Source organism: Pan troglodytes, chromosome 19 (assembly GCF_028858775.2).
Source record: "Pan troglodytes isolate AG18354 chromosome 19, NHGRI_mPanTro3-v2.0_pri, whole genome shotgun sequence".
Classification (NCBI taxonomy): domain Eukaryota; kingdom Metazoa; phylum Chordata; class Mammalia; order Primates; family Hominidae; genus Pan; species Pan troglodytes.
The window spans coordinates 19,187,841-19,209,437 of record NC_072417.2 but is presented as its reverse complement, the minus strand read 5'-3'; the positions used below and the strand labels follow the sequence as shown (position 1 = coordinate 19,209,437).

The 21,597-nt window shown below is 47.2% G+C and overlaps 1 protein-coding gene across 2 annotated transcripts; it reads left to right on the top strand.

Moving 5' to 3' along the window:
• The first annotated feature begins 9,413 nt into the window (after positions 1-9,413).
• ATP5MC1 (ATP synthase membrane subunit c locus 1) lies at positions 9,414-12,758 on the top strand. Of its 2 annotated transcripts, none has more exons than XM_001172743.6 (5): positions 9,414-9,730; positions 10,298-10,345; positions 11,260-11,337; positions 12,044-12,222; positions 12,543-12,758. In XM_001172743.6, exons 2-5 carry the CDS (start codon positions 10,307-10,309, stop codon positions 12,655-12,657), a joined length of 411 nt encoding a protein of 136 aa, XP_001172743.1. In that variant the 5' UTR covers positions 9,414-9,730; positions 10,298-10,306; the 3' UTR covers positions 12,658-12,758. The 2 variants fall into 2 exon arrangements, with proteins under 2 accessions (XP_001172743.1, XP_511941.1); XM_511941.6 differs by having other exon boundaries at positions 9,677-9,800.
• The last annotated feature ends 8,839 nt before the right edge of the window (positions 12,759-21,597 follow it).

Here is a 21,597-nt window from a genome sequence, read left to right as displayed (position 1 = left end):
GAAAGACCCCAACTCTAAAAAAATAAAAAATAAAAAAACAGAAGAAAATAAACGTATCAGAATTGGCACTATCTTCCTCCAAGAGGGCAAAAGCTTGTCCCCTTGCTCCATGAGGGGAGTATTTCATGCTCTGGAGCTCCCCATGGGCTCAGGCTGCATCTGATCTCCAAATGAGATCAGATCCTTGCTTCCCCTTTCCCCGTTTCCCCCGCTTCCCCCGCTTCCCTTATGTCCTGCTCCGGAGAACAGTCTGTCCATCAATCACTTGCACAAGCATCCCGGTTTCAGGCTATGCTCTAGTGAACCCAGCCTAAGATACATGACGCTTACTAACCAGTCAATAGCAAGGAAACGGAATGGCCAGCACTCGCTTCAGGCTCTGCCTCTGTGTGAGTTGCTGACACACAGAACATCGCAGAGGAGGAACACCGGGCCCAAACCGGTGAGTGATTAAGAAGTAAGAAGAAAACATGGTTCTTGGTAAGGCAATCAAACTAACAGAGGTGCTCTGGAAAGTCACACTCTTGGGGGAAGAAAAGAAGTAACCCTTGACCAGGCGCATGGGCTCACCCCTGTAATCCCAGCACTTTGGGAGGCCGAGGCAGGTGGATCACCTGAGGTCAGAAGTTCGAGACCAGCCTGGCCAACATGGTGAAACCCTGTCTCTACTAAAAATACAAAAATTAGCCGGGCGTGGTGGTGGGTGCCTGTAATCCCAGCTACTCGAGGCTGAGACAGAAGAATTGCTTGAACCAGGGAGGCGGAGGTTGCAGTGAGCTGAGATCGTGCCACTGCACTCCAGCCTGGGTGACAGAGTGAGACTCCATCTCAAAAAAAAGAGAAAGAAAACTGCAAGATATTTTCTTTGTTTTTGTTTTCAGACAGGGTCTCACTCAGCTGCTCAGGCCGGAGTGCAGTGGCACGATAATAGCTCACTGCAGCCTTGATCTCCTGGGCTCAAGCGATCCTCCCACCTCAGCCTCCTGAGGCCCGGCTTTTTTTTTTTTTTTAAGTAGAGATGAGGTCTTGCTATGTTGCCCAATATGGTCTCAAAATCCTGAGATCAAGTGATCCTCATGCTTTGGCCTCCCGAAGTGGTAGGATTAAAGGCGTGAACTACTGCATCTGGCCAGATCTTAGCTGTTGGAATAAGGGTATTGATTCATTAATTCAATAATTTACTAATCGAGCACCTACTCCATGCCAGGTACTATCCTAAGCACAGTGAACAAAACAGGCAAAGATCCCTGCCCTCAAGGAGCTTAAATTATAGAAAGAATAAAGATGAAAAATATAATAGTAAACATAACAAATAATGATATGGGTAAGAAGTTCATAGAGACTAGGGAAGAGACAATTGCAATCTTAAATAGGGAGGTCAGGCAGGTCTCACCGAAAAGGCAAGATTTGAGCAAGACATGAAAGAAACTAGGTGCTGGGGGCGGTGGCTCACGCCTGTAATCCCGGCACTTTGGCAGGCTGAGGCGGGAGGATCACCTGATGTTGGGAGTTCGAGACCAGCCTGACCAACATGGAGAAACCCCGTCTCTACTAAAAATACAAAATTAGCTGGGCATGGCAGGCCTGTAATCCCAGCTCCTAGGGAGGCTGAGGCAGGAGAATCGCTTGAACCCGGGAGGCAGAGGTTGCGGTGAGCTGAGATTGCGCCACTGCATTCCAGCCTGGGAAACCAGAGCGAAACTCCATCTCAAAAAAAAAAAAAAAAAGAAAAAGAAAAAGAAAAGAAAAACCCAAACCTCGGGTCTCTCCAAAGTAGCTCCCACTGAGCTCCCTCTGCTGGACAAATGTGAAATTGCTTCCCTTTTTAAAGATAATCTACCGATAGCTGTGGAATGCAACAACCATGTAAGACTAACCTTCCAAAATGGATTAGAGGCCCGGTGCGGTACTTTGGGAAGCCGAGGCGGGCGGATCACTTGAGGTCAGGAGTTCGAGACCAGCCCGGCCAACATGGTGAAACCCCGTCTCTACTAAAAATATAAAAATCAGCCAGGCGTTGTGGTGCACGCCTGTAATCTCAGCTACTCGGGAGGCTGAGGCAGGAGAATCACTTGGACCCAGGAGGCGGAGGTTGCAGTGAGCCAAGATCCAGTCACTGCACTCCAGCCTGGGTGACAGAGTGAGACACTCCCATCTCAAAACAAATAAACAAAAAAGTGGATTAGGGGAGAAAGGCTCCCATGAGACACCTCCACCCCCATTATTCACCATCCATACCCTGGGGCTAAGGCCCTTAACTGGAGAGGAACTGGGATGGATGAAAGCACCCCCCACCCCGGGCCAGGCGCAGTGGCCTGTAATCCTGGCACCTTGGGAGGCCGAGGCCCATGGATCTCTTGAGGCCAGGAGTTAGTTCGAGACCAACACGGCAAAACCCCGTCTCTAAAAAAAAAGAAAGAAAGAAAAGAACCCCCCCAAGCAAGCCTTGCTCTGAATCCTTACTAGGCCTGGAAATTCTCAAAGAAGACAAGCTTCCTGGTTTGAGTTTTTTAGCAGTGACTCCCCCTAAATGAAATGCTCAAGCCATCAGGTGTTTTAGGAATTGTAGCACCAGGAAAAAACAATACATAGTGCTGGCCAACCGAGGCCTGAGATTTTTTTTAAGCCAATGTTGCAGGAAGACAACCCCAGACAGACATACAAAAGATTCCCGCAATCGTAGGAAGTGGATGGCTCAAACTGCACAGTTCCCAACAGGAAACCCTACTCATTGCTTGTCTTTGGAGCATTCCTGAAGGATGCTTGTTATACAAGGGAAGTCTTCCAAACAGGTAGACCATAGGGACCAAAGAACTCACTGTCCAGGAAGTGAGTTACATAAAAACGAGGCTTGTGAACTTTGTTGGTTCTGTCATTGGCTGCTTCTATCATTTACCTGTACAGCCTTGTCCAGCAAGACACAACACAGCTCCTGGACCAATGGCCAAGTATGGTGCTTCCTTGGAGGTGTCCCTTTTCTTAATGGTAGCTATTGTGAATGTCCCTTTTTTTTCCTCCCACTATTGCATGTGAGTAGTGATTAATAGTAGGTATTGCCAATCAATTAAAATTGGGAAATTGTAATGGTCAGTAATATATAAGGAAATATACCTTAAAATTGATACTACATATGTGTGTATATTTAGGAATATTTTGTGTTCGAAAAATTCAATGAACCAATAAAATTAGATTAACATGTCTTGGTCACTAAAATGCTGGCAGGTGCAAAACTGATTATAGAAATAAATTGGGAGGCCAGGCGCGGTGGCTCATGCCTGTAATCCCAGCACTTTGGGAGGCCGAGGCAGGTGGATCACGAGGTCAGGAGTTCAAGACCAGCCTGGCCAAGATGGTGAAACCCCATCTCTACTAAAAATACGAAAATTAGCCAGGCATGGTGGCAGACACCTGTAATCCCAGCTACTCGGGAGGCTGAGGCAGCAGAACTGGAATTGCTTGAACCCGGGAGGTGGAGGTTGCAGTGAGCCGAGGTTGCACCATTGCACTCCAGCCTGGGTGACAGAGCAAGACTCCATCTCAAAAAAAAAAAGAAAGAAAAGAAATAGATTGGGCTGGCCGGGAGAGGTGGCTCATGCCTGTAATCCCAGCACTTTGGGAGGCTGAGGCAGGCGGATCACGAGGTCAAGAGATCAAGACCATACTGGCCAACATGGTGAAACCCCGTCTCTACTAAAAATACAAAAATTAGCTGGGCATGGTGGCGCATGCCTGTAGTTCCAGCTACTCGGGAGGCTGAGGCAGGAGAATCGCTTGAACCCAGGAGGCAGAGGTTGCAGTGACCAGAGATCTCACCCTTGCACACTAGCCTGGCGACAGAGTGAGACTCCATCTCAAAAAAAAAAAAAAAAGAAAAGAAAAGAAAGAAAAGAAAAGAAATAGATTGGGCTGGGTGCAGTAGCTCACACCTATAATTTCAGCACTTTGGGAGGCCAAGGCAGGAGAATTGCTTGATCCTAGGAGTAGTGAGACCAGCCTGGGCAAGATAGTGAGACTCAGTCTCTACCAAAAAATTAACAAACTGGGTGTGATGGTGTATGCCTGTGGTCCCAGTTACTCAGGAGGCTGAGGTGGGAGGAATGCCTGAGCCTGGAAGGTCAAGGCTGCAGTGACCCATGATTGTGCCACTGCACTCCTGCCTGGTTGAAGGAGCAAAATCCTGTCTCAAAAAAAAAAAGACTGTACCATTTGACTCTTTTTTTTTTTGAGACGGAGTTTTGCACTGTCACTAGGGCTGGTGTGCAGTGACACAATCTCAGCTCACTGCAACCTCTGCCTCCCGAGTTCAAGCGATTCTCCTGCCTCAGTCTCCCGGGTAGCTAGGATTACAGGTGCCTGCCACCACGCCTGGCTAATTTTTAAATATTTTTAGTAGAGACGGAGTTTCACTATGTTGGCAAGGTTGGTCTCAAACTCCTGACCTCATGATCCACCTGCCTTGGCCTCCCAAAGTGCTGGGATTACAGGCGTGAGCCACCACGCCCAGCCCATTTGACTTTTCTTTAAAGACAGGGTCTCGCTATGTTGTCCAGGCTTCAGTGCAATGGCAAAATCATAGTTCACTGCACCCTCAAACTCCTGGGCTCAAGCAATCCACCCACCTCAGCCTACCAAATAGCTGGGACTGCAGGCCTGTACCACCACGCCCCACTAATTTTTTGTAGAGATGGGGTCTCACTATGTTACCCAGGCTGGTCTCAAACTCCTAACCTCAAGCAATCCTCCCACCTAGGCCTCCCAAAGTACTGGGATTACAGGTGTGAGCCATTGTGCTGGCCTCACATTTTTTAATTTTTTAAATCAGAAGAGAGGGAGAAGGAACTTGGAAGTTAGTGCAAAGATAATGACTGAGAACCGTAGACTGAAGGTCTAAGTTGTTGAAAAAATGGAATGCAGGCTGGGCACGGTGGCTCACGCCTGTAATCCCAGCACTTTGGGAGGCCGAGGCGTGTGGATCACGAGGTCAGGAGATCAAGACCATCCTGGCCAACACGGTGAAACCCGTCTCTACTAAAAATACAAAAAAAAAAAAAAAAAAATTAGCCGGACATGGTGGCAGGCGCCTGTAGTCCCAGCTACTCGGGAGGCTGAGGCAGGAGAATGGCGTGAACCCAGGAGGTGGAGCTTGCAGTGAGCCGAGATCACGCCACTGCACTCTAGCCTGGGCAACAGAGCAAGACTCCGTCTCAAAAAAAAAATTATTTATCTATCTATCTATCTATCTATCTATCTATCTATAAATTAGCTGGGCGTGGTCGTGGGTACCTGTAATCCCAGCTACTGGGGAAGCTGAGGCAGGAGAATCGCTTGAACCCAGGAGGTGGAGGTTGCAGGGAACTGAGACTGCGCCACTGCACTCCAGCCGAGTGACAGAGCAAGACTCTGTCTCAAAAAAAAAAAAAAAAAAATTAGGCAGGCGTGGTGGCAGGCGCCTGTAATACCAGCTACTTGGGAGGCTGAGGCAGGCGAACTGCTTGAACCCGGGAGGCAGAGGTTGCAGTGAGCCGAGATTGCGCCATTGCACTCCAGCCTGGCAACAAGAGCAAAACTCCATCTCAAGCAAAAAAGAAAGGCTGGGTGCAGTGGCTCAAGCCTGTAATACCAGCACTTTGGGAGGCCGAGGCGGGCGGATCACGAGGTCAGGAGATCAAGACCATCCTGGCTAACACGGTGAAACCCCATCTCTACTAAAAATACAAAAAAAATTAGCCGGGCGTGGTGGCGGGCGCCTGTGGTCCCAGCTACTCGGGAGGCTGAGGCAGGAGAATGGCGTGAACCCGGGAGGCGGAGCTTGCGGTGAGCCGAGATCGCGCCACTGCACTCCAGCCTGGGAGACAGAGCGAGACTCCGTCTCAAAAAAAAAAAAAAGAAAAAAAAAAGAACTTTTGCTTTGGACCCAGACAGACCTGGGTTCAAAGCACCTAGCACAGTATTTGTCATATAATGAGGTATCAATAAATGATAGCTTATAACACTAACACAAAGAAAGACTGGATAATCTGCTCAGAAGATACCAGTTATGTGTTGTAGCCATGGTAGTGAGCTCAAAACTCCACTCTCCTTTTTGTTGTTGTTGTTGTCGTTGTTGTTTTTGAGATACGGTCTCGCTTTGTTGCCCAGGCCAGTGCAGTGGTGCAATCAGAGTTCACTGAAGCCTTGACCTCCTGAGCTCAAGTGATCCTCCCACTTCAGCCCCCTGAGTAGCTGGGACTACAGGTACCTGCCATTACACCGAGCTAATTTTTTTTATTTTTTATTTTTTTTTAGAGATGAGGTTTCGCTATGTTGCCCAGGCTGGTCTCCAATTCCTGGGCTCAAATGATCTGCCCACCTTGGCCTCCCACACACTTTCAATTATACCATGCTAGCAGGATATTTTAAATCTCCACATGATATGAAAATGTGCTGGCCCAGCACAGTGGCTCACGCCTGTAATCCCAGCACTTTGGGAGGCCGAGGCAGGTGGATCACCTGAGGTCAGGAGTTCGAGACCAGCCTGGCCAACATGGTGAAACCTTGTCTCTACTAAAAAAAAATTTTAAAAATTAGCTGGGCGTGGTGGCCCGCACGCTGCAGTCTCAGCTACTCGGGAAGCTGAGGCAGGAGAATGGCTTGAACCCAGGAGGCGGAGGTTGCAGTGAGCCGAGATCTCGCCACTGCACTCCAGTCTGGACGAAAGAGTGACACTCAGTCTCACAAAAAAAGAAAAAAGAAAAAAAAAAGAAAATGTGCTGGGCACGGTGGTTCATGCCTGTAATCCCAGCACTTTGGGAGGCCAAGGCGGGCAGATCACGAGGTCAGGAGTTCAAGACCAGCCTGGCCAACATGGTGAAACCCCATCTCTACTAAAGATACAAAAAAATTAGCCAGGCATAGTGGCGCGCACCTGTAATCCCAGCTACTCAGGAGGCTGAGGCGGAGAATTGCTTGAACCCGGGAGGCAGAGGTTGCAGTAAGCCGAAATCACGTCATTGCACTCCAGCCTGGGTGACAGAGCAAGACTCTATCTCAAAAACAAAAGAAAAGAAAAGAAAAGAAAAGAAAAGAAAATGTTTTTCTGGCCAGGTGCAGGTAGCTCACATCTGTAATCCCAACACTTCCAGAGGCTGAAGTGGGAGGATCCTTGAGGCCAGGAGTTTGAGACCAGCCTGGACAACATAGCAAGATCCCACCTGTAGTCCTAGATACTTGGGAGAGTGAGGAGGGAGGGTTACTTGAGCCCAGGAGATTAAGGCTATAATAGTGAGGGATGATTGCACCACTGCACTCCAGCCTGGGCAACAGAGTGAGACCCTGTCTCTAAAAAAAATATATATATATATTAAAAAAAAAAAGTTTTCTTAAGAGTCCAGACTTGTGAGTTGCCAGATTAGTGTAATTTTTAAAATATGTTTCTATTATAAAGTACCCATACTCATAAAAATATAAATCAATTTATTACACCCTCTAGAATTAACTATTAATTTTCAACATTTTTTTCATTCTTTTTCCATGCATATTTTTTCACAATTCTATGCATAGTTTTGCATTATAAAATATTTCTCAATATAAAATCTTCTTCAAGGCCAGGCGCGGTGGCTCATGCCTGCAATCCCAGCACTTTAGAAGGCCAAGGCGAGCAGATCACTTGAGGTCAGGAATTCAAGACCAGCCTGACCAACATGGTGAAACCCCTTCTCTACTACAAATACAAAAATTAGCCGGACATGGTGGCGCGTGCCTGTAATCCCAGCTACTTGGGAGGCTGAGGCAGGAGAATTGCTTGAACCGGGGAGGCAAAGGTTGCAGTGAGCAGAGACCGCACCACCGCACTACAGTGTGTGAAACAGAGTGAGACTCCGTCTCAAAAAATAATAATAATAAAAATAAAATATTCTTCAAAAACATGGCCGGGCGTGCTGGCTCACGCCTGTAATCCCAACACTTTGGGAGGCTGAGGCGGGCGGATCACGAGGTCAGGAGATCGAGACCATCCTGGCTAACACGGTGAAACCCCGTCTCTACTAAAAATACAAAAAATTAGCCTGGCGTGGTGGCAGGCGCCTGTAGTCCCAGCTACACGGGAGGCTGAGGCAGGAGAATGGCGTGAACCCGGGAGGCAGAGCTTGCAGTGAGCCGAGATAGCGCCGCTGCACTCCAGCCTGGCAACAGAGCGAGACTCCATCTCAAAAAAAAAACATGATTTTATTTCCTGTTTTATTTCTGCTTATTTCATCAAGTGAAAATATCATAACTTATTTCACCTTTTACTGTCAGTAGAACATTTACTTGTTTCCAATTTCGACAAACTCTGCAAATGCACATCTTTTTAAAAGAATCTGCATTTCTGATTCTTCAAAATAAATTCCTAGAAGTGATATTACTGGATGAAAAGTGGATGGAGAGCTTAAAGGCTCTTAGTTACTCAAGAATTACTGGGTCAAAGAGGATGGCCCATTCACAGCCTTTGAATAAAAATAAATATTGCCAAACTGCTTTCAAGGAAGGTTTTCTAATTCATCCTCTCACCAGCAATATAGGAGAGCGTGTGGCTCACATTAATAAAAAGAACTCTGCTGTTTTGAGCAGTACTAAGCGGAGCGTTTAAACTTATATTTCTTTGATTAGGAAGGCTGACATTCGTTCCTGCAATTCATATTTCTTCCTTACTGAATTGCCTGTTCCTATCCTTTGCTCGTTTTTCTATAGGGATATTATTTCATTCTTTCAGTGTTGTTTTTACAAAATAAACAATTTTTTTGTTTGTTTTTTCCCCCGAGACGGAATCCTGCTCAGTTGCCCAGGCTGGAGTGCAGTGGCGCGATCTCGGCTCACTGCAACCTCGGCCTCCCGGGTTCAAGCAATTCTCCTGCCTCAGCCTCCCAAGTAGCTGGGATTACAGGCACGCGCCACCATGCCCGGCTAATTTTTGTATTCTTAGTAGAGACGGGGTTTCACCATGCTGGTCAGGCTGGTCTCGAACTCCTGACCTCAGGTGATCCGCCCGCCTCGGCCTCCCAAAGTGCTGGGATTACAGGCGTGAGCCACTGCACCCGGCCCAACAAATGTTTTAGAAAGCCATCTGGATGCTAGTCCATGACTGCTGAACACCGGCTGAGGTCCACAAAACTGCGCTCACCGCTTGGGGACTTTCCAGCCGGCCTTTACTCTCCATGGAAAGCGGTCTTTCCACAAACCTCCACGGTGGGAATTACTGCAAAGGCATCGGCTCTCCCGGCCTCGAATATCTCGCGGGATCTCAGCTGTCCTTGGTGGCCCCCCTCAGCGCAACTACCAATCCCAACATGCAACGCGCCCCGTGGCCCAAGCGCCCGAATGAAGGCTCGGGGCCAAAGTCATGTGTCTGACTGCGTCACACGTCCCGTCATCTCTCCCACGCCTTTTTCTTCAGCGTCCACCTTGGTCGCCATCTTGTGCGCGAGGTTATGGAACCTCTGAGTCCCGCCAACTCTATGGTCGAGCGTTTCAGGGATCGGCCAATCGTAATCCAGATCTCGTAGGAAAGCCCCGCCTCTATCCGCATGGAGGCGGGAATTGCCACGAAGCTCCTGTGGAGGGAGAGGAAGCAGCTGCGGAAAGCCAATAAGAGTGGAGGAATCGATGACGTCAACCAATGGGGACGCGGGAATATTACGGCCAATGAGAATGGAGAAGGTCCAGGACACGTGGGTGGGGGAAGTTGAGCGCTGAGACCAAGGGCTAAAGCTGGGAGGTGAGTCTGTCACCTTGAGCCGGGCGAGCGCTGTGGGCCAAGCAGGGGTTGCAGGGCAGTAGGAGTGCAGGTGACTTGGGGCCGGGAGCCAGCAATAGGCAGGGTTGTGGGCTGGGCAGTGTGGAGGGGTATTTCCCCCCAGTGCTGGGAGAGGCTATGGCAATCTAGATATGGCCTTATCAATGAATGTTAATTACCAACGGTAATGAACGATTGACTGCCTCGGCTGGGGCGGGTCGGGGACTGCTGTGTAAGATGGGCAGGATCCTGCGCGACACCTGCCCAGTATCCGCTTCCAGTCTTCCCGAGAGACCATTCCCTTTCGCAACATTTCCTTCCTGGGGCTTGGGCACATTTCCTTGACTTCCGATCTCCATGACTTTGCTTTGAAGACCCGCTGCTCTGTCCCTCTGACCTCTAATGCCCTCCTCAGCTGGGGCACGGTGCAAGGAAGAGCGTGGTCTAGAGAGGACGGACGGGGGTGAAGGGGACGACCAAAGGTCGTCATTATAAGCAAACAACCAGGTCTCAGTGGGATTATTATTACTATTTTTTCCCCCTCTGCAGACTGAAAAAATGCAGACCGCCGGGGCATTATTCATTTCTCCAGCTCTGGTAAGGTGCCGCGCCGCGGTGCTCTGTAGTACCAGGTGTATGGTGTGGACGCCATCAGTGTTTAATGAATGAACCCAGGGGAGCTTGGCGTCCTGATGATGTAGGCTCTTTGAGGTGGCTGTAGGATGTGATGAAGGTAACCCCTGTTTATCTGGGCCTGTGAACCAAGCTATCTTGGCTTTGGAATGTGGTCAGAGATTCTGGATTTGATTTTTATCCCCAGTCTGGCCTGGCCATAGAGACAGCCCACTAAAACAGTGGTTTTCAACAGTGGCTGCACGTTAGAATCATCCAGGGAACTTTTTATAATCCTGATGCCTAGGCTGCACCTTAGACCATTTGCATCAGACTTTGGGAATGGGGGTGGAACCCAGGCATCTGTATCTTTTAGACTTCTCCAGATGATTCCACTGTGCAGCCAAGTTTGAGAACCACTGCACTAAAAATTATTTCAAAAAAGCCATGTTACAGATGGCTCTCCTTGGATGGCTATTCCAGTCGGTTTCCGGGGCTGACTGGCCCACTCCATTTAGGGTGTGTAGCTGTGAGTGTATTTTAGCAGAATAAAATTTCCCCCATCTGATTACTTGGTGATCTGGGTATAAACCTTTCCTGTACCTGCTTTGGTATTAGTGTGGGTTCTTGTTCCATTCTGGGAAGCTGATTAAGGCTGTGCCCAAAGAAGTGAACTTTGGTTTGGTTTTGAATGGTGAAGGTTGCCACTGCTGACTATATCAAGCTATTGAGACAGCTGTCTCTGGGGCAGGCCTATCTGATAGGAACAGGAATAAATTGACCTTGAAATACATTGAACTTATTCTGTTTATGAAATCTGTAGTCATTTTTGACAGCTCAGCAATTAGGATTTTTTTTCCTTGACTGATTTGGTAGGATGTGGCTTTCTGATTTTACAGATCCGCTGTTGTACCAGGGGTCTAATCAGGCCTGTGTCTGCCTCCTTCTTGAATAGCCCAGTGAATTCATCTAAACAGGTAAGGGAGGAATAGCTCTCTTAGGAATGTTCCCAAGGCCCAGGGTGGTGGCTCACACCTGTAATCCCAGCTCTTTGAGAGGCTGAGGCGAGAGGATCACTTGAGCCCAGTTGTTCAAGACCAGCCTGGGCAACACAGTGAAACCCCATCTCTACAAAAAAAAAAAAAAAAAAAAAAATTAGCCATGTGTGGTGGCATGTGGCTGTAGTCCCAGTTACTCCAAGGCTGAGATGAGAGGATTGGTTAATCCCAGAGGTCGAGACTGCTGTGACTATGCCACTGCACTCCAGACTGGGTGACAGAGCAAGACCCTGACTCATAAAAACCCATTAATTAATTTTTTTTAAATCAAGGAATGTTCCCAGACAGGGGTCCTTCAGCTTAAGTTGCCTTTAGACCAAAGTGGGAGGAGAGTTGGAGAATCTGTATGCTTTAATAGTTCTAAGTCCCCCAAGGTAAGCCTTGTAGGTAAGAAACTTATAAAAGTGAGGTGTGCCTAACCCATGAAATTTCCCTAGTCCTGTCTGACAACAGACTCTAAGACTAATTCCCAGCATACTCTGCAATCAGAGTATTCTGCATTTACCAGGCAGTTTGCCAACGGTGTCAGAGCTCAGGTGGGTGGGGTGAAGGAGGTAGAGTCAGCCACCTGTCCTTATGCCATACTATCTCTCTGCTATCTTGCCTGCCTTGCTTCTCTTTCTAGCCTTCCTACAGCAACTTCCCACTCCAGGTGGCCAGACGGGAGTTCCAGACCAGTGTTGTCTCCCGGGACATTGACACAGCAGCCAAGTTTATTGGTGCTGGGGCAGCCACAGTTGGTGTGGCTGGTTCAGGGGCTGGCATTGGAACCGTGTTTGGCAGCTTGATCATTGGCTATGCCAGGTAAGTTTGGGTGGTCTACAGCATCTCCCACTGTAAATTCCACCCTGTTTGGGGAAGCCTCAGCTGGAGGAGCTCCCTTCAGGAGCCTTCAGGTTGATTTCATCTACATCATAGTTTCTCCAGAGAAAACATGCATCCAGCCTGGCTCACTTAAACTTACCAGGTTGGTCCACTCTGCTTGTCCATCCAAATCCCCAGGATCTGTGCAGGCTAGGCCCTCTCCCAGGAGTAACACGCCCCATTCACCTCACCCTCCTGTGTCCTCCCCTCCCCTCACCCCTTCCTCTCCCTCAACTGGCAATGATCTCTGTCCCTCCCAGGAACCCGTCTCTCAAGCAGCAGCTCTTCTCCTATGCCATTCTCGGCTTTGCCCTGTCTGAGGCCATGGGGCTTTTCTGTTTGATGGTCGCCTTCCTCATCCTCTTCGCCATGTGAGGCTCCATGGGGGGTCACCGGCCTGTTGCTGCTGCAACTCCACACCATTCTTGGTGCTGGGGTGTGCTAAGCTTTACCATTAAACACAACGTTTCTCTAAACCCCTGTCTGTGCCTCTGTCCTTTGACCTTCAGGAGGGCCTTGGTAGAAGGGTGAGGAGAGGGAATTTGCTCAGCCATGGGTGATGGGAACTCCTCAGGGCTGAGAAGGAGCACTGCCATGACTGTAAGAACAGAGGGTTCTCATGTTCTCCCAGGAGGAATATGGGTTTGTCTGAGTAATGAGATTTTTGCCTTTTCCCTTCAAATTTATTACAGTTGGCCATCTGTATCCATAGGTTCCATATTTGTGGATTCAACTAACAGTAGACAGAAAATATTCAGGGAAAAAAGTGAATGGTTGTGTCTGTACTGCACAAGTACAGGCTTTTTTTTACTTGTCATTACTCCCTAAACAGTACAGTATAGCCATTATTTATATAGCATTTACCTAGTATTTAGGTATTGTAAGTAATCTAGAGATGATTTAAAGTATATGGGAGGATGTGCGTAGGTTATATGCAAATACTACACCATTTTATATAAGGGACTTGAGCATCTGCAGTATCCACTGGAGTCCTGGAGCCAATCTCCCACAGATACCAAAGGATAACTGTAACAACTGCATATTAATAGGTTACATTTTTGAAGGGCTTAATTTACACCAAGCATTTTACATTCGTTATCTCAACAACCCTAAGAGTTATAAGCACAACTTTAAAACTGTTTTGCAAATGACAGACCCAGGGTTTGGGGAAGCAAAATAACTTATCCAGTATCACAGAGCTAGTAAGTGGCAGATTGGGGATTTCTCCCCCAGGCCAGCTTAAACCTTAACTGCACTGTTGTCCTATCTATTTTCTTTCTTTTTTTTTTTTTTTGTCCCATCTATTTTCATTCTGGTCACACAACAATTAATGTGGCACAGAAAGGGAAACTTAGTCCCAAAGAAGTTGTATAGCAGGTGAAAGGTAGAGGTAGGCTTCTATCTGCCTGTGTTTAGCCCCATTTGTAGGTTTCATTTTCACTGTCAATTAGCCTTTCTCAGAGTATCTAAATGTTCTTAAAGCAGATAAAGTACACAATCCTGGTTCTTGGAGAATTTATCACCTTAGTTTTGCTAGGATAAAAGACTGTCTGGAGCCAGGCATGGTGGCTCACGCCTGTAATCCCAGCACTTTGGGAGGCCGAGGCAGGCGGATCACCTGAGGTCAGGAGTTCGAGACCAGCCTGAACAACATGGAGAAACCCAGTCTCTACTAAAAATACAAAGTTAGCCAGGCATGGTGGCACATGCCTGTAATCCCAGCTACTCGGGAGGCTGAGGCAGGAGAATCACTTGAACCCAGGAGACGGAGGTTGTGGTGAGCCGAGATCATGCCATTGCACTGCAGCCTGGGCAACAAGAGCAAAACTCCATCTCAAAAAAAAAAAAAAAAGATGATTTGGGGGCGTGTGCCAAATAATGAATTCCATAAAGAGCTTCGTCCAGCATCTTCCTTGGGTTCTCAAAGTCTATGCCCACCAGTCTTGCCCCTCTTGGCTAAAGTGGGACTGATAACCCACGTAAAATTAGCTAAGTTGACATATCAACAGTTGCTGCTTCTCTAAGTCCTTGCAGGAGCAAGCCATGGACAGAGAACTCATGCAAAGATGCTGGGAACGTGGTCTGTCTCATTGGATGGCTTCAAAAGGAGTAGTAACGTAAAGTGGGATCCATTCTGTGAAAACTTTATACATCGACTGCAAAATGTGAAATAGTGAAACCAAGAAAATATCTAATTGGTGTTAAGAACACCTTCTAACTGAAAGGCAACTAGCAAAGAGGGTTAAAACATACAGAAAATTTGGATTCCATTTACGTGCAATTTAAAGACAGTCATGTAGGTATTTAAGCATCTTCCTAGGGACCTTAGGGGAAGCAAAGAAATCTGATTCTAATGTCCTTGCCTTCAAGGAGTTTGGGGCACCAACAGAGTAGAAATAAGTACACCATGCCCTACATCATTGTATATGTGGGTACATGAGCTATGTGCTATAGAAGTTCCCAGAGGAAAAAGGAGGCTGGTGTGAGTTATAATAATGTGGGCTAACATTTGAGCACCTGTGTGTCATGCACAATGCTAAGCACTTTCCACGATTAACTTCCAACATCCCTATAGAATAAGTCAGTTTACAGGTAAGTAAGCAAATGAAGAGGCTCAGAGAGGTGAGGCATTCTGCCTAAATTCTACTAAACCACAGCTGGTTAGTAAAGCTGGGATTCAAACTCCAGAACCTGTGTTCTTAGCTTTGTGCTGACTCATCTGAGGTTTGCACAAGTGTGGTGACTTGCCCAAGGTCATAGCGCATGCCAATGATTCGAATCCCAGTCTGACATTTATACAATCATGGCCTTTCTACCCCAGGATTTCTTGACCTTGGCATATTTGGGGCCAGATAATTCATTGTTGTGGAGGGGACTCCCTCGTGTAGTGTATGTTTAGCAGCATCCCTATCCTCTACCCGTTCAATGTCAGTAGCAACTGACATCCCCACCCAAGTTGTGACGACAAATTGCCAAATGTCAGAATGTTGACAAATGCCCCCTGGCTGGGGGGCAAAATCATGCCCAGTTGAGAGCTACTGGTCTACCACAATCTGCTGCATCTCCTCAGCCTTTTCACCTTAAGAAACTCCCTCAAGTTTGCCCACAACAAGCCAGTGACAACCAGAAGCAAAGCCCAGGAATCTCACGGCTGAATAGGAAATGGAACTCAGGTTAAACTGGTGACTGATGTTTCACCAAGAGAGCAATGGATTAACTGGTAATGCTGTTACACAAACAGAATGGCACAGCTGGCTTCCTACCAGGTCACTTCCTACCACCTCCAGTGGCAATCAAGAAGCAGCCCCCAGGGAAGGTGTTGCTCTATCTTTCCTGTGAAATTCCAGGAATCCAGTTTTTGCCAAGAGGCTGGTAAGAATTTCCTGCTCTTTGGTCTCGGCTGCAGAAGCAAGATGAAGGGAACGTCAACGTTTGGCAAGCGTTGCAATAAGACACACAGGTTGTGCCACCAATATGGCTCTAAGGTCTACCACCTTCAGAAGTCAACCTGTGGCGGGCCAGGCGCGGTGGCTTACGCCTGTAATCCCAGCACTTTGGGAGGCTGGGGGTTGGGGGGGGGGGTGGATCATGAGGTCAGGAGTTCAAGACCAGCCTGGCCAACATGGTGAAATCCCGTCTCTACTAAAAATACAAACAAATTAACCGAGCACAGTGGCAGACGCCTGTAATCCCAGCTACTCAGGAGGCCGAGGCAGAAAATTTCTCGAACCTGGGAGGTGGAGGTTGCAGTGAGCCAAGATCACACCACTGCACTCCAGCCTGGACAACAGAGTGAGACTCCATCTCCAAAAAAAAAAAAAAAGTCGACCTGTGGCAAATGTGGCTACCCTGCCAAGCACAAGAGGAAGTATAACTGGAGTGCCAAGGCTCAAAGATGAAATGCCACTGGGACTGGTCGAATGAGACACCTAAAAGCTGTATACCACAGATTCAGGCATGGATTTCGTGAAGAAACAACACCTAAACACAAAAGGGCAGCTGTTGCAGCATCCGAGTCATCTTAACAATTTCAACCAACAGGCCGGGTGCGGTGGCTCACCCCTGTAATCCCAGCACTTTGGGAGCCAAGGCGGCTGGATCACAAGGTCAAGAGATCGAGACCATGCTGGCTGACACAGTGAAACCCCGTCTCTACTAAAAATGCAAAAAAAAATTAGCTGGGCATGGTGGCACATGCCTGTAGTCCCAGCTACTCGGGAGGCTGAGGCAGGAGAATTGCTTGAACCTGGGAGGCAGAGGTTGCAGTGAGCCAAGATCGTGCCACTGCACTCCAGCCTGGGCAACAGAGCGACACTCCATCTTAAAAAAAAAAAAAACTTTCAACCATTAGTCATGCAATAAATATTCTGGTTTTTTAAAATAATAATAAAAATTTAAAAAGAATTTCCCTTCATGAAGGGCTCCAAACAGCCTTGGAATGGCTGCATTTATAAACTCAAGTCAGCAGAATTGGGAATGTGGTTGGTGGGCCCACGGAGTCCAGGAGAGTCAGGGGAGAATGCCTCCTTACCCCCTACCAAGCTAGTTAGTCCCAGAACTTTATCATTAAGGTTCTTTATCTAGGGTCTATGGACTGGTCCATAGATGAGACCATTTTGTTTAGTGTAAAATATTTTTAGTGGATACAGCAATGCATTGTTCTTGGGAGAGGGCCCATTGTATTCATTATATTCTCAGAGGAATAGTGAGCAGAAAACAATTAGCAACCATCACCTTAAGAGTTCAGCAATGGTGGCAAAGAGAGGGAATTAACGGGATAACACATAACAGATATTAAATTATTAAAAACAGATGTCATGGCTGGCGCGGTAGCTCACGTCTGTAATCCCAGCACTTTGGGAGGCCAAGGTAGGTGAATCATGAGGTCAGGAGTTCGAGACCAGCCTGGCCAACATGGTGAAACCGCGTCTCTACTACAAATACAAAAAATTAGCTGGGCGTGGTGGCAGCCACCTGTAATCCCTACTACTCGGGAGGCTGAGGCAGGAGAATCGCTTGAACCCAGGAGGTGGTGGTTGCAGTGGGCCAAGATCGCGCCACTGCACTCCAGCCCAGGTGACAATACGAGACACCATCTCAAAAAAAAAAAAAAAAAACAGATGTTACAATCAGAAGCTTCAAAACATCTAGTCCAAGTTCTGATTATTCTCTTTAGTGTAAGGTTTATGACGTGGTGGGAATTCTTTTTCATTTATCCCTGGCATTTAACCAAGACAAAAGGCTGGGCCCTGGAGGTCTACCCCAGAGGGCCATGGGACCCAGGATTTTAGGGAAGGGAAGGAGAAGGATCTTCATGGTGTATCTCAGAGGATTGAGGCACAGCAGAGACCTGAACCCCAGGACACTTGCTAATGCCTGTCAGATGGAGGGCACTTGCCTAGGTGCCACGAGCAATGTGCTACCAAACCTTGTTGCACCAAGAGACAGCCCAATGCACTGTAGTCAGTGCTAAGGAGAGAGAGGCTTTGATCCAGGTTCCTGAGTTCCACTCAGTTGTGTCAATTACCTCTGAGGGTATGGAAGTGGCTCCAAGGATGCACATGTTTGCCCTCTGCCCAAGCTGCCAGGGGAAAGCAGCTAAGTGTTGGCCTTGAAAAAGTGAGCACGGAACTAAGAAGCACCAGCTTATGTTCTGCTCCCTCTGTCTGGCCCTTCCTCTCTCCCCAAGCTTAGAGGCCTCCCAGAGGTAGTTAACTGGTCCTTTAAGCAGCTGCCATCCCCTGCAGCCCTTCAGGCCCTGACTTGCAGGTTCTCTGTGCAAGCTTGGCTCAGCCTTTTTGGAAATATAATAGGTATAATACTGTTAAAATGAGGATACTGGAGGAAAAAAGAAGAAAAAATAAGCATGGCAGAGGAAGTAAATGCTAAGATATATAGCTGCCAAGCATGGTGGCTCATGCCTATAATCCCAACACTTTGGGAGGCTGAGGCGGGACAGCCATTTGAGGCCGGGAGTTCAAGAGTTCAAGACCAGCCTGGGCAACAAAGTGAGACCTTGTCTGTCTGTCTGTCTGTCTCTCTCCTCCGCACCCCCCCACCCCCCCCCCCCGTCTCCCTCTCTCTCTCTCCATATATATATATATGGCAACAAAGTGAGACCTTGTCGCCATATATATACATATATATATATATATATACATATATATATATATATATATGGCAACAAAGTGAGACCTTGTCTCCATATATATACATATATATATGGCAACAAAGTGAGACCTTGTCTCCATATATATACATATATATATATATGGCAACAAAGTGAGACCTTGTCGCCATATATATGCATATATATATGGCAACAAAGTGAGACCTTGTCTCCATATATATACATATATATATATATATATATATGGCAACAAAGTGAGACCTTGTCTCCATATATATACATATATATATGGCAACAAAGTGAGACCTTGTCTCCATATATATATATATATATTTTCTTTTTCTTTTTTTTTTAGACTGAGTCTCACTCTGTCGCCCAGGCTGGAGTGCAATGGTACGATCTCTGCTTGCTGCAACCTCTGCCTCCCGGGTTCAAGCTATTCTCCTGCCTCAGCCTCCCAAGTAGCTGGGATTACAGGCACACACCATCACGCCCAACTAATTTTTGTATTTTTAGTAGAGATGAGGTTTCACCATGTTGGCCAGGCTGATCTCAAACTCCTGACCTCAAGTGATCTACCCACCTCGGCCTCCCAAAGTGCTGGGATTACAGGCGTGAGCCACCGCACCTGGCCTCTAAACATATTTTTAGATAAAAACTGTAAGATCTATAGCCAGGGGAAGGGCAGCTGGCTACCGTGTTCTCATTTCCATTCTGCTCACCAGTTATGCAACACCCACTGAATGTCAGGTCCAAGTGATAGAAAGATAGGTGCCCCCATGCTTCTTGCCCAGAAGGAGGAGGTCATATCTAGTGGCCAGAGGGATGAGTAAAAAGCCATTAAAATAAAAAGTAGTGCATGTTATAATAAAGGTATGAGTAATCAGCCATGAGAACCAGAGGAGGGAGTAATTAAAAATAATAATAATAATATGCTTGGAAGTGTCAGTGTTTAGCAGAGAAAGTAATATTCCAGCCAGCCTTGAAGAATGAGTAAGAATAATAAGAGTTAATAATTATTGAACATTTCCAGTGACCAGGCATTGTATACATTCATTATCACATGATCTTAGTAGCTACTATTATTTTCTCAATTTTGCTGATGAAGAGCAGAGGTTCATAGAGGTTAAACAACTAGGATTTCCCTACCTAGGATATGGTAGAGGTAAAGAGTATTCCAGCGGGCAGCAGTAGCTCATGCCTGTAATCCCAGCACTTTGGGAGGCCAAGGCGGGCGGATCACCTGAGGCCAGGAGTTCGAGAGCAGCCTAACCAACATGGAGACACCCCGTCTCTACTGAAAATACAAAATTAGCCGGAAGTGGTGGTGTATGCCTGTAATCCCAGCTACTTGGGAGGCTGAGGCAGGAGAATCGCTTGAACCCGGGAGGCAGAGGTTGCAGTGAGCTGAGATCGCACTATTGCACTCCATCCTGGGCAACAAGAGTGAAACTCCATCCCATCTCAAAAAAAAAAAAAAAAAAAAAGAGTATTCCAAGTAGAAAAAATGGGCAAAGGCTTGGAGGGGGAAGAAGGTACACTGGAAAGTGAGATGCCACTTATTTGTACAGTCCTTGCCACTTTACAAAAGCTTCTGGAAATGCCACACTTAATCCTCAGGGAAACCTTGAGAGGTAGGAATTTTCACTATTCTATATTGCAAAATATAGGCTGCAAAAATAGGCTTCAAAGAAGGTAAGAGATGCAGATTAAAAACCTGAACCTCCATCTAAATCTAAGGTAAGGGTTTTCTGTTCATTGCCCCATCACTACCAGACCTTGTACTTGAAAATAATGGTCCAGTGGTGAGATACACTGAGGAATCCCCTCACCCCATGGGCCACCTCTGGGCCTTTGTATTCTGTAGCTATGGAGGAGCTATGGAATACTGTTTTTCTTTGTACAAGGTTACCAAGCAAACTGACCTTTGACCACCTTACTGAATAATAATCAAGCAAAATTCTGGAGTCCTTTTTTTTTTTTTTTTTTGAGACATAGTCTCCCTCTGTTGCCCAGGCTGGAGTGCAGTGGCGTGTTACCTCCCAGGCTCAAGCGATTCTCCTGCCTCAGCCTCCCAAGTAGCTGGGATTACAGGTGCCCACCACCACGCCCAGCTAATTTTTGTATTTTTAGTAGAGACGGGGTTTCACCATGTTGGCCAGGCTGGTCTCAAACTCCTGACCTCAAGTGATCCGCGCACCTCAGCCTCCCAAAGTGCTGGGATTATAGGCATGCGCTTCGCGATCTCAGTTCACTGCAACCTCCACCTCCCGGGTTCAAGCAATTCTCCTGCTTCAGCCTCCCGAGTTGCTGGGACTACAGGCGCGTGCCACCACGCCCAGCTAATTTTTGTATTTTTAGTAGAGATGGGGTTTCACCATGTTGGCCAGGATGGTCTCGATCTCTTGACCTCGTGATCCACCCACTTCAGCCTCCCAAAGTGCTGGGATTACAGGCATGAGCCACCGCACCCAGCTGGCAACCACTGTTAACATTTTCTTGTGTATCCTTTTTTCTTTTTTTTTTTTTGAGACAGTCTCACTCTGTCGCCCAGGTTAGAGTGAAACAACACGATCTCAGCTCACTGCAACCTCTGCCTCCCAAGTTCAAGCAATTCTCCTGCCTCAGCAGGAGTAGCTGGGATTACAGGCGCCTGCTGCCATGACCAGCTAATTTTTGTATTTTTAGTTTAGACGAGGTTTCACCATGTTGGCTAGGCTGGTCTCGAACTCCTGACCTCAGGTGATCCACCTCAGCCTCCCAAAGTACTGGGAGTACAGGATGAGCCACCACTCCCGGCCTTGTGTATCCTTTTATAGATATTCTGGCATCTTTATTATGCTGATAAAACACTATACCAACAAAACGCAAAATCTGCATAAAATACTACATTGATTCATTTCATTTCATGTTGCGCCTAAGCTGTGCCATGCCCTGTGCTGGATTCACATATAATACATTGTCTAGAGCCCCAAGGGTGTACACGTTGTGTGCGTATGTGTGTTAAGAGGGGATGGGGATGGCTTATACCTGTAATCCCAGCACTTGGGAGGCTGAGTGGGGTGGATCACTTGAGATTAGGAGTTCGAGACCAGCATGGCCAACAGGGCGAAACCCAGTCTCTATTAAAAATACAAAAATCAGCTGGGCATGGTGGCCCACACTTTACAAAAACTTCTGGAAAT

Bases quoted from the DNA above. Each gene is read 5' to 3' on its own strand.
- ATP5MC1 (XM_001172743.6), top strand. From the start codon at position 10,307: ATGCAGACCGCCGGGGCATTATTCATTTCTCCAGCTCTG. The intron at 10,346-11,259 runs GTAAGGTGCCGC...CTGATTTTACAG, and splicing joins TATTCATTTCTCCAGCTCTG to ATCCGCTGTTGTACCAGGGG. The intron at 12,223-12,542 runs GTAAGTTTGGGT...TGTCCCTCCCAG, and splicing joins TTGATCATTGGCTATGCCAG to GAACCCGTCTCTCAAGCAGC.